This window comes from Narcine bancroftii, chromosome 6 (genome assembly GCF_036971445.1).
Source record: "Narcine bancroftii isolate sNarBan1 chromosome 6, sNarBan1.hap1, whole genome shotgun sequence".
NCBI lineage: Eukaryota > Metazoa > Chordata > Chondrichthyes > Torpediniformes > Narcinidae > Narcine > Narcine bancroftii.
The window spans coordinates 78608736-78621514 of NC_091474.1; the positions used below are offsets into that span (position 1 = coordinate 78608736).

The 12779-nt window shown below is 44.9% G+C and overlaps 1 protein-coding gene across 5 annotated transcripts in view; it reads left to right on the forward strand.

Annotated features, from left to right (window-relative positions):
• The window catches only part of kcnma1a (potassium large conductance calcium-activated channel, subfamily M, alpha member 1a), a 743259-nt gene that overhangs the window by 515701 nt on the left and 214779 nt on the right, over positions 1-12779 (forward strand). For all 5 annotated transcript variants that reach the window (XM_069885464.1, XM_069885465.1, XM_069885462.1 and 2 more), the window contains exon 14: positions 2626-2781. In XM_069885464.1, coding sequence (XP_069741565.1) covers positions 2626-2781 — 156 coding nt within the window. The remainder of the gene's footprint in view (positions 1-2625; positions 2782-12779) is intronic.

The window sequence follows — 12779 nt, forward strand, 5'->3', positions numbered from 1 at the left end:
TTTGAATCTCCCCCTAAATTTGACCCTGAAGAATGTACTATGGACTTAGCTCTGTTAACAACTCTGCAGTTTCTTGTGGACTTGGACAGGGCAGTTCCTGTACTGAAATGTGATGGTACTCTCTCTGCTGTGTCAAGGTGCTGAGGAAATCGGAGGCCTTGGAGCATTTTCTTGGCTGTAGCATGAATGTGGTTGAGCCAGGACAGGAGGAACGATGGGAAGGGGCTGTCATGGAGCATGCACTTGTATTGGATCGACTGGCCTGTTTCTATGCTGTAAGCACCTGGAGATGTTCCTCTCAGGTGAAATTTGGGTTTCCTTGCTCGAGGAAGCTTTGGATCGAGGCAAAGGAGGTTCACCAGATTGGTTCTGGAAATGAGAGGGTTCATTAATGAGGAGAGATGCACAAGCCTTATTGGCATTTAGAAGGATGAGGGGGAATCTTCTAAACTTTGTTTTTACAGAAATAGACCTTATTCAGAATAAATTATTGACAAAAAAAAATTCCACGTCTTTTCACAACCTTAGTGTCATCTCCATACATTCCCATCATCGTACATTCTTACAGAGGGTCTCTTTCTCTCTCTCTCTCTCTCTCTCTCTCTCTCTCTCTCTCTCTCTCTCTCTCTCTCTCTCTCTCTCTCTCTCTCTCTCCACCATTGTCACCACAGTGGCCCCTTCTCATTACTCCCCCCATTGTTGTTTGAGGCGCTTTCCCTCGGTCTCAGCCCCTCAATGCCCAGTGGCCGAAGGATTATAAAAGGAATACATAGGAGTTGTTGCCACTGGCAGGTGAGACTAGAACGAAGGGGCATAGCCTTAAGGTTCAGGGGAGAAACTGCTTCTTCTAAGGAAGCAGAGGAGGCTCCCTCATAAAATGTATTTAAGATGCAGATAGATCGATTTTTGAATAATGGGGGTCATGGGAAAGGGGTGGGTAAATGGATCTGAGTCCACAGCCGTGATGTTGTTGAATGGCGGGCAGGCTCGACGGGCCAGATGGCCGACTCCAGCTCTTCTTTTTTGTGTTGATTCCCCAGGGAAGTTGGAAAGAGAGAAGGGGATGAAACAAATGAACAAGCCAACAACCATATTAAAATGTAATCTGGTGTGATTTTACTCCAAATGTAATTTCAGCTGAGGTTCAGCCTGGGTCCCCAGTCTCCCACACCCTTGTCCCATCAGCTTATTTTGCGTATTGCTTAGTTGAAATGTCTGCACGGTGTGGTTCTTCAAAGCAACGAGGCCTCCTGCAAAATGTCAGGCGGGTGCTGACAGCTCAGACACATGGCTGGCAGAGAGGCAAGCAGAGCTGCTGTGTGTTGAGCCTGTCACCAGTGCCCACTGTGGAAACAATCCAGCTGCTTGTAGTTCATTAGCGGACAGACGTGCCACACTGGTACTTCTGTGCAGACCACATAAAAATAAATCCAAGTGTTGAAGTTGGGAAAGGCAAGGAAAACCCCAGGGGAGGTTCTGCAGAACATGCAGCACAGGCCTGCGCGACATTACGCTTCAGGAGTTAAACTTGCAAAGAAACTGGAAGGTGCAAGTGTGTGAAGCACTCTGCAGTTGACAAGTCAAGTTTATTGTCATCTGGTTGCACAAGCATGACCCGACAAAACAATGTTCTCTGGTCCTTGATGCAAAAACACACAACCAGACATAACTGGCTCTGTCCACAATTGCATGGATCTCCCAGTGCCTCTCCCCCCCCCCGTTTCAATTCCCTCGTACCCATCCCCTTGCCGACATGTCTGTCCATGGTCTCATGCACTGCCTGAGTGAGACCTCCCGCAAATTGGAGGAACGACACTTCATCTTCTATCAGGTCTTCCTTCCAACTGCATGGCATTAACTTTGACTTTTCTAGCTTCCGATAAAGACCAACCCCCCCCCCCCCCCCAACATTTTCCACCGTCACCTTCCTCCAGCTCTGTCTCTCTTCCTTTTCCCTCTTTCACACAGACAAAATCAATTCTCACTTCTCCCCTTATCATATCCAATTAACACATTTTGTTGGTCTGGACTCCTCCCCCCGCCAGCGCTGTCTCTATTCTGAGATCTCCTGTTTCATGCTTATTGCTTGTAGAATGGCTCAGGCCCGAAATGTCAACAACTCAGCCTATCTGCTGCAAAACCGGCTGAGTTCCTTCAGCATTTCGATGTTTTTTTACTAAAATCACAGAGTCTGGAGACTTTTGAGTTTCACTCATAAACACGCATACAGACATATGTATGCATAATACATATGCTGCAGGACAAGAATTCATCTAGACAAATAAATAAATATTTTCCCATGAATATGAATCTCGGAGGGTCAGTGTGAGCAGTTCGTTTGGCCGTTCAATGTTCTCACTGCCCAAGGGAAGAAGCTGTTCCTCATCTTGGTGGTGCTGGCCCTAATCCTCCTGTATCTCTTCCTGATGTGAGCATGTGCGGGGTGGAAGCGGTCCTCAATGATTTTGCGTTCCATCTTCAGACATGCATCCCGGTACATCACATCAATGGGAAGGAGGGAGACTCCATTGACCCTCTCCACTGCGCTTATAGAGTTGTCTTAAAAATATCTGCGGTGGAGTGAGAGAGTCGTTGAGTGACTTTTATTCTTTGCTTTGCTCCCAGGCTCATCTGCTGAACATACCAAGCTGGAACTGGAGGGAGGGCGATGATGCAATCTGCCTCGCTGAACTGAAGCTGGGTTTTATAGCTCAAAGCTGCCTGGCTCCAGGCCTCTCCACCATGCTCGCCAACCTCTTCTCCATGAGGTCGTTTATCAAGGTACTGCCTCTTCACATTAAAGCCTGTTGAATAGGTGAAATTTTAATTTTTCTGGAAGGACAAAATAAAAAGCAATTGGAAGATGTAAAAGCACATCGCTGGAGAAACTTAGCAGGTCAGACAGTGGACATTATATAGCAAAGATAAAGATGCATAACCGAAGTTCCAGGCTAGAGCTCTTCATCAAGGTCTGAGCTAAGTGTAGGCAGCTGCCCGAACAAAATGGTGGCAAGGAGGGGTAGGGGGAGGAGCACAGTCCCACAGGCAGGAGGTTATAGGTTGTTGAGGGAAGGAGGGCACAGCAGCAAACAAGGGGGAGGGGGCTGGCTCTATGAATGGAGAGGGAAGGGTGGAGAGCTGGAGGAAAGGAAACAGAGGGATGGGGGAAGAGAGGGAGAAGAGGGAGTGGACTCGCAGAAACCGGAGAAGCCGACATTAATGCCTTCTGGTTGGAGAGTGGCCAGATGGAAAATGAAATGATGCTCCTATCTCTTGCTTGTGGGACTGTGCTCCTCCCCTCCCCACCCCGCCACCTACCCCACCCCTCACCACCACCACGATATTGTTCAGGCACTTTGCCTACCTTGATGAAGGACTCAAGCCCAAAGCTTTGGCCAACACTGTTCGATTTGCCGAGATTCTCCAACATTGTATTTTTACTTCAACCAGTGTATCTGCAGACTTTTGTGTTTTACTTCTAGAAAATGGAAGATGTTTCCTGCATTCTTTACTTTGTCTTTCTCAAATCTGAGGTCATCCAGCCCCTTTTCAGGCTTCTTAGCCATTCAGTGAGAGCCTGACAGATCCTGTCACTCAAGCCTTATGTCTGACCTCCAATTGGCTGTGCTCGCACTAAGTTATCAGTTGGCCATTTACGTTGGGACCATCAGATTCTGTCCCCTGCGTATAAAGTTTTAATCTGGGTCTGAATTGAGACAGACCAGTTGGTGATTTGGAGTGAATGGGTCCCAGGGGTTACAACCTGGACTGGTACCCCTAGACTGAGGCCTTTACATCCAAACTGGGCTGATGAACAGGAGCCCTCCGAACCTACATTCTGAAGCACAAACTACACGGCCAAATGCTCAGCAAGTTAGGAAGTCTCTGCAGAACAATAAACAAAGTTAATGTTTCTGCCCAATGACCTTCCATCACTCAACTGCTGTGGTGTACAAAGACAACGGGCGGCATGGTTAGCGTAGCAGCTAGCGCAACGCTGCTACTGCGGGGTTCGAATCCTGCACTGTCTGTAAGGAGTTTGTAAGTTCTCCCTGTGTCTACGTGGTATTTCCCACTGTTCTAAAATGTACCGTGGGGGGGGGGGATGGGTTTGTAGGTCAATTGGGCGGCATGGGCTCGTGGGCTGAAAGGAACATAGGAAGTAGGAACATGGGTAGGCCAAAAATGGCCCATCGAACCTGCTCTGCCATTAATAAGATCATGACTGATCTAGTTTATGACCTAACTCCACCTACCTGCCTTCTCCCCATATCCCCTAATTCCTCTATCATGTAAAAATTTATCTAACCGAATTTTAAATATGTTTAATGAAGCAGCCTCAACCACTTCCCCGGTTAGAGAATTCCAAACATTCACTACTCTCTGGGAAAAACTATTTTTCCTCATCTCTGTCCTAAATCTACTCCCCAGAATCTTGAGACTGTGTCCTCTCGTTTTAGTTTCTCCGGCCAGCTCAAAAAACCTTCTGACATCTATCCTATCCATACCCTTCATAATCTGCAGAACAACAGATTATATGTTTCTATAAGATCTCCTCTCATTCTTCTGAACTTGAGCGAATACAATCCTAGATGATTTAATCTTTCATCATAAGTCAACCCCTTCATCCCAGGGATCAACCTAGTAAACCTCCTCTGGACCATCTCCAAAGCCAGTATATCCTTCCTCAAATATGGAGACCACAACTGGACACAGTACTCCAGGTGTGGTCTGACCAGTACCTTATACAGTTGCAACATTACCTCCCTACTCCTGAATTCAATTCCTCTAGCAATGAAGGCCAACATTCCATTTGCCTTCTTAATAACCTGCTGCACCTGCAACCTAACTTTTTGCGATTCATAGGGCCTGTTACCGTGTTGTATGTCTAAATTAAATTTAAAAGATTGCAAGCAACGTGTTAACACACAGTAATCAGAGACAAAGGGAACATTTTTGTCAGTCTAGTCCTGCCCTGTAGTTAATTTGGGCCATTATTCATAGTTTATTTCCATCATTTTTCAGCCTTTTGTTATTTTATTCCTTAGTAGGTTTTTTAAAGAAGCATTTCTAAAACTCCCTTCATCATCCTGTGGGAAGGAATCACAGGAATGGCTGTCACTAACAATACCAGCATTTATTATTACTTTCCTTAGATTCTCCTGAACTGGGAAGGCAGCAGGTAAACCACAGCAGTAGGTTTCTCCTCACACACACTCAGGCAGATCATCTTCCCTGAAGGACACAAATGAATGGGACGGATTTGTGTAAGTGCTCCAAGCACTTCCCAAAATCCCATATTGGGTTGAATTTATGTTCTGCATCTCCATTGAGAGGATTTCACTCCCATCTCAGGATAATTTTATCCTTGATCCTTGTGTCATCAGCCTCTGAGGACCTCAATGCTGTGGTACTGTGCTGCATGGAGGTTCCCAAAGGTAAAAGGTGACATCATGCACTGTTTTAACTGTATTTTTCTATGTAACCAGCACTGTGTAACACTCTACCCTTCACTCTTTGACTTCCGGAGACAATGGTCCCTCTAATTTTTAGTCGTCAGTGCCCACAAAAATCTTATGTTGTGCAAATTGTTTTCGTGACAAAAGTATGTGCGCAATGAATGCTTGTGCAAATGTAAACTTGAAATTGGTTCAAGATCATTTTGACACAGTCTGTCTCTCATGACTAATAAAATTGTATTGGCATGTTTTAATATAAGTACGATTAACTACTTGTTTAACCGACTAACAAGTTAACAGGAACAGTTGGTGAAGAGATTATTTTCAGTGTGCATAATTATTAATTGCTACATTATTTTTGGTAATTCCTTTGTGTGAAATGTGTGCGTGCGCACAGCTTAGAGGAATGGTGTTCCACAGCCTGCACTTTTGCATTATTACACTACCTACTTGAATATGGGCTAACTTGGCTGGGTAACACGGAAATCCAAGCCTTGCGCTACACGTCTGACAATACACCATTCAGTGCAGTGGTCATGGTTCTCAAATGGTTGTTCTTCGAGTTTGTTGAAGTGCCTGACCTTCTCCTGGTGTTCACGGACAGCAGAATGTTTGTTCCTCACTCTTTCCTTTACAAACTGTTCCCTCCACGATGTGGTTTGGACCCTGTGAGCAACTTCCTTGGCGTATTAGTCCATCCTCCTTTGTGGTGCTAGCCAGCGGCCTGCAGGAAGGATCCAAGGATGCAGGGGGGATTTCTGAGGACATTCCAGCTCTGAGTAGAGACTGCTGAGGTGAAATTAGAGACTGGTGGTTGATTTTTTTGATATTCAAGTGAACAGGAAGGATCTAATTGCTTGATGGAAAGATCGATACCTGGCAGATTTAGATTTCAGTTAATTGAGAGAATTTTTTAATTTAAATTTAAATTATTTTAGATATTTTAAATTTAGACATACAACACTGTAACAGGCTAATTCAGGTGCCATCCAATTTACACCCCATTAATCTACACCCTGGTACATTTTTGAGGGTGGGAGGAAACCCATGGAGACACAGGGAGAACATAGAAACTCCTGAAAGATAGCGTGGAATTTGAACCCAGGTCTGGTCCTGATCACTAGCGCTGTAAAGGTGTGGTGCTATTCACTGCGCCAACCGTGCCGTCCAAGGATTAGAAGGAGTTGAGAAATGCAGATGATGCGAAAACTGGACACAATCCCTGAAAGGATAATCATGGTGGAAAGCCTCATCACGCTGAAAGAAGTTTTGGATAATAAAAATACATAACTGACATTTCGGGCTTGAGCTGTTCATCAGGGAACCTTGATGGTCATCATGCCTTGATGAGGGGCTCAAACCTGAAACGCCGGTTATGTTCTTTTATCGTTGCTGAGTTTCTCCATCATCGTATGTTTTTACTTCAACCACAGAGTCTGCTGACTTTCATGTTTTACTTCTGTCTACTGCAAAACTCTGAGAAATCTCTTCAAGGGAAGCCTACCCTGAAGAAGTTCTCCTTTGCTCTCCGAAGGGAGTTCCGCGGGATTCTCTCTCTCACTGCTCCCCATCTGGAATCCCTGCTGTTGTCAAGTTCTATCACCCAGACTTGCTTCCACAACCAAAATATCTTGATGAAGGTCTCAAGCCCGAAATGTTGGTTACGTATCTTTCAGGCTGAGTTTCTCCAGCATTGTGTTTTCAATAGCAGATCCTGCAGACTTTCATGTTTTTCCTCAAAGTATTGGATGATTTGAATTTAGATCTATTTATCGTTGTACTGAGATTAGGTGAGAAACTTTCTCATGCATGCTATTCCAAGGCTGGCGAAGAGCTGCAAGGCTCCAGTACAATGTTGCAAAGAAAAGAAAAATAAATGAAGAGAGTCCCTTAGACAGAGAGTGGTCAAAGGTCTCAGTACATCCTCCAAGGAGATGCTGCGGCAGTCGTCACCACTGCCCGTTCCCGTGGTTCCCAGCAGCAGGGGGGGGCCTGTGGAACCCAAGCTCGAGCCCCCATGCCCAGTCGCCCTCTCCATCCCACCTCCTCGACGTAGTCCTGTCCTGGAAGCTGGATGCCTTTGTCCGTCGAGTCCCAAGGTCTGGAGCCTGCCTCATTCGGCCTCCGATGTTTCACATATCTGCTACCCCCCTCCCCACCCCAAGCTGGATGGACAGAGCCACACCAACAGCATTCCTCTGGCTCTGCCCTGGCTGGCCTGCTCTGAGGCTGCAAACATCCGAGACCTGCTCCTTGTGATCTGGTACCTCATCAGCCTTGGTGAAGATGTGCAAATTCCTGTCTTTGGGGCTCTGGACCAGAACCTGTGGAGTGCGATCAGCTGAGATTTCAGGCAAGGCTGCCATGAACATAAAGGTCTTGCCTGTTAGTTTCTTTAATTCCCCATAGATCAATGTTGTGGCTCCACGGGCGAGTGGAAACTGTTGGAAGGAGTCCAATGCATGGCTCAGAACTGTGTCCAAAAATGTGGGCAGTTGTAAAATGAAGAAAGCATCTCAGCCTTGCAGTGAGGAACTGTTCCTCTCTGGTGTCAACTCCAGCTTGCATCCACATTGTGGGTTTCATAATGCAAAAATGTTCCATGACACTTTGTCGAGGTATTATCAAATGAGGTTTGACACAAAGCAGCCAGGCAGAAAGAATGCCTTAAACCCAAACTGGGTTCTGTGGAAAGGTGTGGGGGTTCCGCAGATGAAATGACAGAGAGTAATAACAATCAACCTGTCTTTCTGTATGTTACTTATTACCTCTGTCTTTAATTCAATTTGTTTCTGGGATGGCAACCAACAGTGCAGTCTACCCAAAGAAAACAAAATGGTATCGTGAGGCCTGACACCAACAGTGCCAATGTCAAGCCTGCGCATCATTTACAACCAATGAGAATCCAATTCTTTTGGCGCGAAGATATTCCACGTGTGCAATATTAAGAACCATGGATTGTTGGATTAAAAAAGGAACTAGGAGACCGGATAATTCATCTAAAGAAAGTACTGAGGAGCCACCGTTTTTTTCCATGAAGATTCTTTGATTATGCCTATATCGGAAAAATAAGATGTGAAAAAGAAACAAAAATTATTTGTTGCTTGGATTCACCTCAGCTGGGAACAAAGAGGCACCAGGTGCACAAACATTTAGAGGATCTGTGAGAACACGAAACAATTTCATTTACCCCATTAAATGTAAATTAGAGGCAACAAATGATTTCACCGTGGAGAATGGAGAGTTTATTTACTTTCTTACGATGCTTGTGTATATAAACAGTAATTAACGATTGGGGTTCAGTAATTTCCAAGGGCTCCCAAAAGGGTTCCATGAGCTAAAAAGTTTGGGAAGCCCTGCCTTAAAGGAACTATCCTCAACCTTTTCTTCCGGCTCTGATTGCCCGAGGACGCTGCTCGGTGTTCCCCAGTGATGCAGTCAACAGTTGTTTTTTTTTCTCCTGTGCTTCTCTCCTACCATCTACATCAAAAACACAAAAAAAAATTGGCGAAAAGAAAATGAGGCTTTTACTTTTGTGTGCATGGGGCCTCCGTTGAGAATGGCTGGTTTAAGGGAAGGGGGGGCGGGGGTGTGGGAACTAAATGAAGGTTTTGAGGCAAGGCAGTACTCATTCCTTGAGGAAGAGCTCAGGTCCAAAAGGTACAGTAAAATTTCCGGTATCTGGCACCTTCAGGGATTGGTTGATGCCGGACAAGTTTGCTTGAGACTGCGTGATGCGTGAATAGAGAACTAATGGTGAGGTGCTCCAATTTTAAACTTATGAATTTTTTACTGATTTATTTTCCACTATTTTTCTTTTTGCCGGTTGCTTGAATTCTGGGTAACATGGATTTTCGTGTATATCTTTACCTCCTATGGACACTGTGAGGCCGGTTAGGTTCCTCCAGCATTTCTGTGTTTTGAGTTGAATTGCATGCCGAATCTGAAGAAGGCATCTTAAAATTTGAGTGATTCAGGGATTAGGGAGGCTTACGGGGCTGGAAGAGGAGATAGAGATGGAGGTGGGGTGGTGGGGGGGGGGGGGAAGGGGAAATTCAGACAATTTATATGCAAGGTATTAGTGTCCTGCAAAGACGTTGCACGAGAGCTACATTCACTAAATCTGGGGGTAGTAAAGGCATGGATAACAACATTATAAACTAGCTCATAAAGAACATATTTGTGACTCTGCAGGGCACCCAGCGGAAATCTTTCCCGCCTGTGTTTTGTAGCTTGGATTCTTATGCCATGAAACACAGTAAAAATAAAACAGTCTTTCTCGAACTGGTGATGCAATTTATGTGGTGTTGTGGATCGATTGGATTCAGAAAACATTTCAAACCCTGGCACCCTTTCCCTACAAATGGTTAAAAGAGGCAGCAGCTTCGTTGACCAAAGCCTGGGTGTGCATTTCAGGAAGATTCGACAGACCTTATCTATTAAGCTGGACCTTAAACAGTATGATTCATTTTGACTGCCTGCCGTATTATTCATTTTAAAGCAAACACAAACCAGAATCATCTGATTTATTCCTCCAGTTACCACAATATTCATATGGAACTTTTTAATATTATTCAGCATTTGGCATAAAATGAAAAGCACTTTGACATCGAATGTACATCTTAAAGTTCAGCAGAGAGTTATATGAAAATTTCTTACTAAACAATGACTAATAATTTCAACAGGATTCGCCTGTCATGCTTGAGCCAGATAATTATGCTTGTCTACTTTCTCTGGACCAATGCATCTTAACATCATGAATTGTTGGGTTAAAATGCAGATCTTCAAAACAGTTCAAATTGTGTTTGATGTACCATGTGTTAAGCAAATTGGATTTAAAATTAGATGAAATTTGAACGCGTGTTTTCTCCTAAGGGTCATCAAATCTTCCATACATGAGTCTTGAACCTGACTTATTTCTTCCATATGCTGATTCCCATTCAACTAATGAAGAGGGACTGGGATTTGCACGTTGCTGCCTGCAGAGCCACAAGGCACAGAGGAGGCTGTTCGGCCCATTGAATACATGCCAGCACTCTGCACCGAAATCTAAGTAGTCCCTTCCTCCACTCCTCAACAAGTTTATTTCCCTTAAGTGCTGATCGATTTCACTGTGAGATCCGTCCTGATTCCACCAACCTCGCGAGTTTAACTGCCACAAGCTGCGTAAAATGTTACCACACCTTGCTTTCATCTCTCTTTCCGATGTGCTTCCTGTTTCTTCCCTCATAAAATAAAGGGAAACCCTTCTCTTTCTCTGTCCATCATTTTCTTGTACACTCCTATCCAATCAACAATAGAGATCAGGCTTCCCTACACAAATTCTGCAATTACTATTCCCCCATCACTGATTATTCTGGTAAACCTTATTCACATCCTTTCAAGGGCCTTCATATCCTTCCTGAGGTACAATGATGAGAACTGGGCATGATATCCTAACTGCAGCCTCTTATCCTATGTGCTCTCACCTTCTATACCAACTTATCCATATAAATAACATCCATTGCCTTGCCCTCATCTACCTCCTTTGTCATCTCTTCAAGTTTATGAGACATGATTTCCCATCGACAAATCCCACTGGCTCTCCTTAATTTTCCCTGGGCCGTCCAAATGTGGAAAGATTCTATCTCTCAGAATCCTCTCCAGAAGTTTCCCTATCATTGTCGTCAGACTAAGTGATTACCCAGATTTTAAAATGAACAGCATCACATCTGCCGCCCTCCATTTTTCCAGAACTTCTCCTGTCTTCAGTGAGTTAAAAATGCCTGTCACGGTCCCAACAATTTCCTTCCTGCCTTCCCACAAGGTTCTAGAATACACCTGGTGAACCTCCTCTGCACTGCCTGAAAAGCCAGTTCATTCTTCCTCAAGGAGGCCAAATTGTAGACAGTACTCTAGATGTGGCCTCACCACTATCTCTTGTTAACACGAGTTCTCTTACTTCTCCATTCCTGTCCTTTACCCAACTGGGAACATGTTCATCCTGTACCTTCCTTATGCCTCTTAAACCTCTCCCATTTGGCAGCCATGGTTTTATTCTCTTAAATTCACGTCCTGTCAACTACTGCCCTGAGTCCACACGTAGAGTATTGTAAAAACACTTAATGCTGGAGAAACTCAGCACCGCCAACAGTGTCATTTATATAGCAAAGGTAAGAATACATAACCAACATTTCAAGCTTGAGTCCTTCTCTGCAGTAAGGAAAAATACCGGTAGGCGTCTGAGTAAAAGAGTAAGGGGGGAGACGCGATCACAAAATCAGGAGGAGAAGGGAGGGAGGGAGGGGACAGCAGTGATCCAGGGGAGGACGGATGCCTGAGTGTGACACAGAACTAAAATAGTTGGCTACTGGGATGTCTCTGTCACTGTAGCAGATGGAGCAAAGTCTCCCTGTTGTAGAGAAGGCCACAAAGGGAGAACTGGATGTTGTAAATCAGTCCTTCGGTGCTGCTTCACTTGAAAGGCCTGTTTGGGGCCCTCATACGATGGTGAGGGGAGACATGTGGGCACCTCCTGTAGCCACAGGGGAAGATGCTTGAGTGGGGAGATTGGTGGGGATGGATGAGTGCATGAGGGAGTTGTGGAGGGAGTGGTCCCTACGGAAAGGAGAGGGGAAGATGTGCCTGGTGGTGGGATCCTGTTGTGTCGGAAATTCCAGAGGATAAATGTGAAGGCTGGTGAATCATCTCATTAGCGGAAGGATATGGAAGCTGTGGAGAGGGAGCAGAGGAGATTTACCAGGATGTTGCCTGGAATGGAAAGTAAGTCTTGTGTGGCAAGATTAGCAGAGCTGGGACTTTTCTCTTTGGAGGAAAGAAGGATGAGAGGAGACTGATAGAGGTCGACAAGATTCTGAGAGGCAGAAAAAAGGAGGGGAACAAGTATTTTTTTCCCTGGGCAGGAGTAGCAAACACCAGAGGACATCTGTACAAAGTTTAGGGAAGACATCAGGGGTAAATATTTTACACAGAAAGTTGAGGGTGCCTGGAATGCCTTGCCAGGGTTTGGTGCTGAAACATTAAAGGCATTTAAGAGACTCTTAGACAAGTGAAATAAAAATAGAGGGTTACGAGATAGGAAGGGTTTAGTAATTTTTTTGGTAGGAAAATAGAGGTTGGCATCACATTGAGGGCTAAAGGGCCTGTAATGTTCTATGTTCTACTGCTAACCATGTTGAAGTTGGCTTTGTCCCAGTTTAGGATTCTAACTTGAGGACCAGTGTTATCCTTTGCATTTAGTATTTTGAACCCAATAGAACCGTAGTCACTGCTCCCAAAGTGTTTCTCGGCCGATCCCTCAGGTATCATCATTCCTTAGAA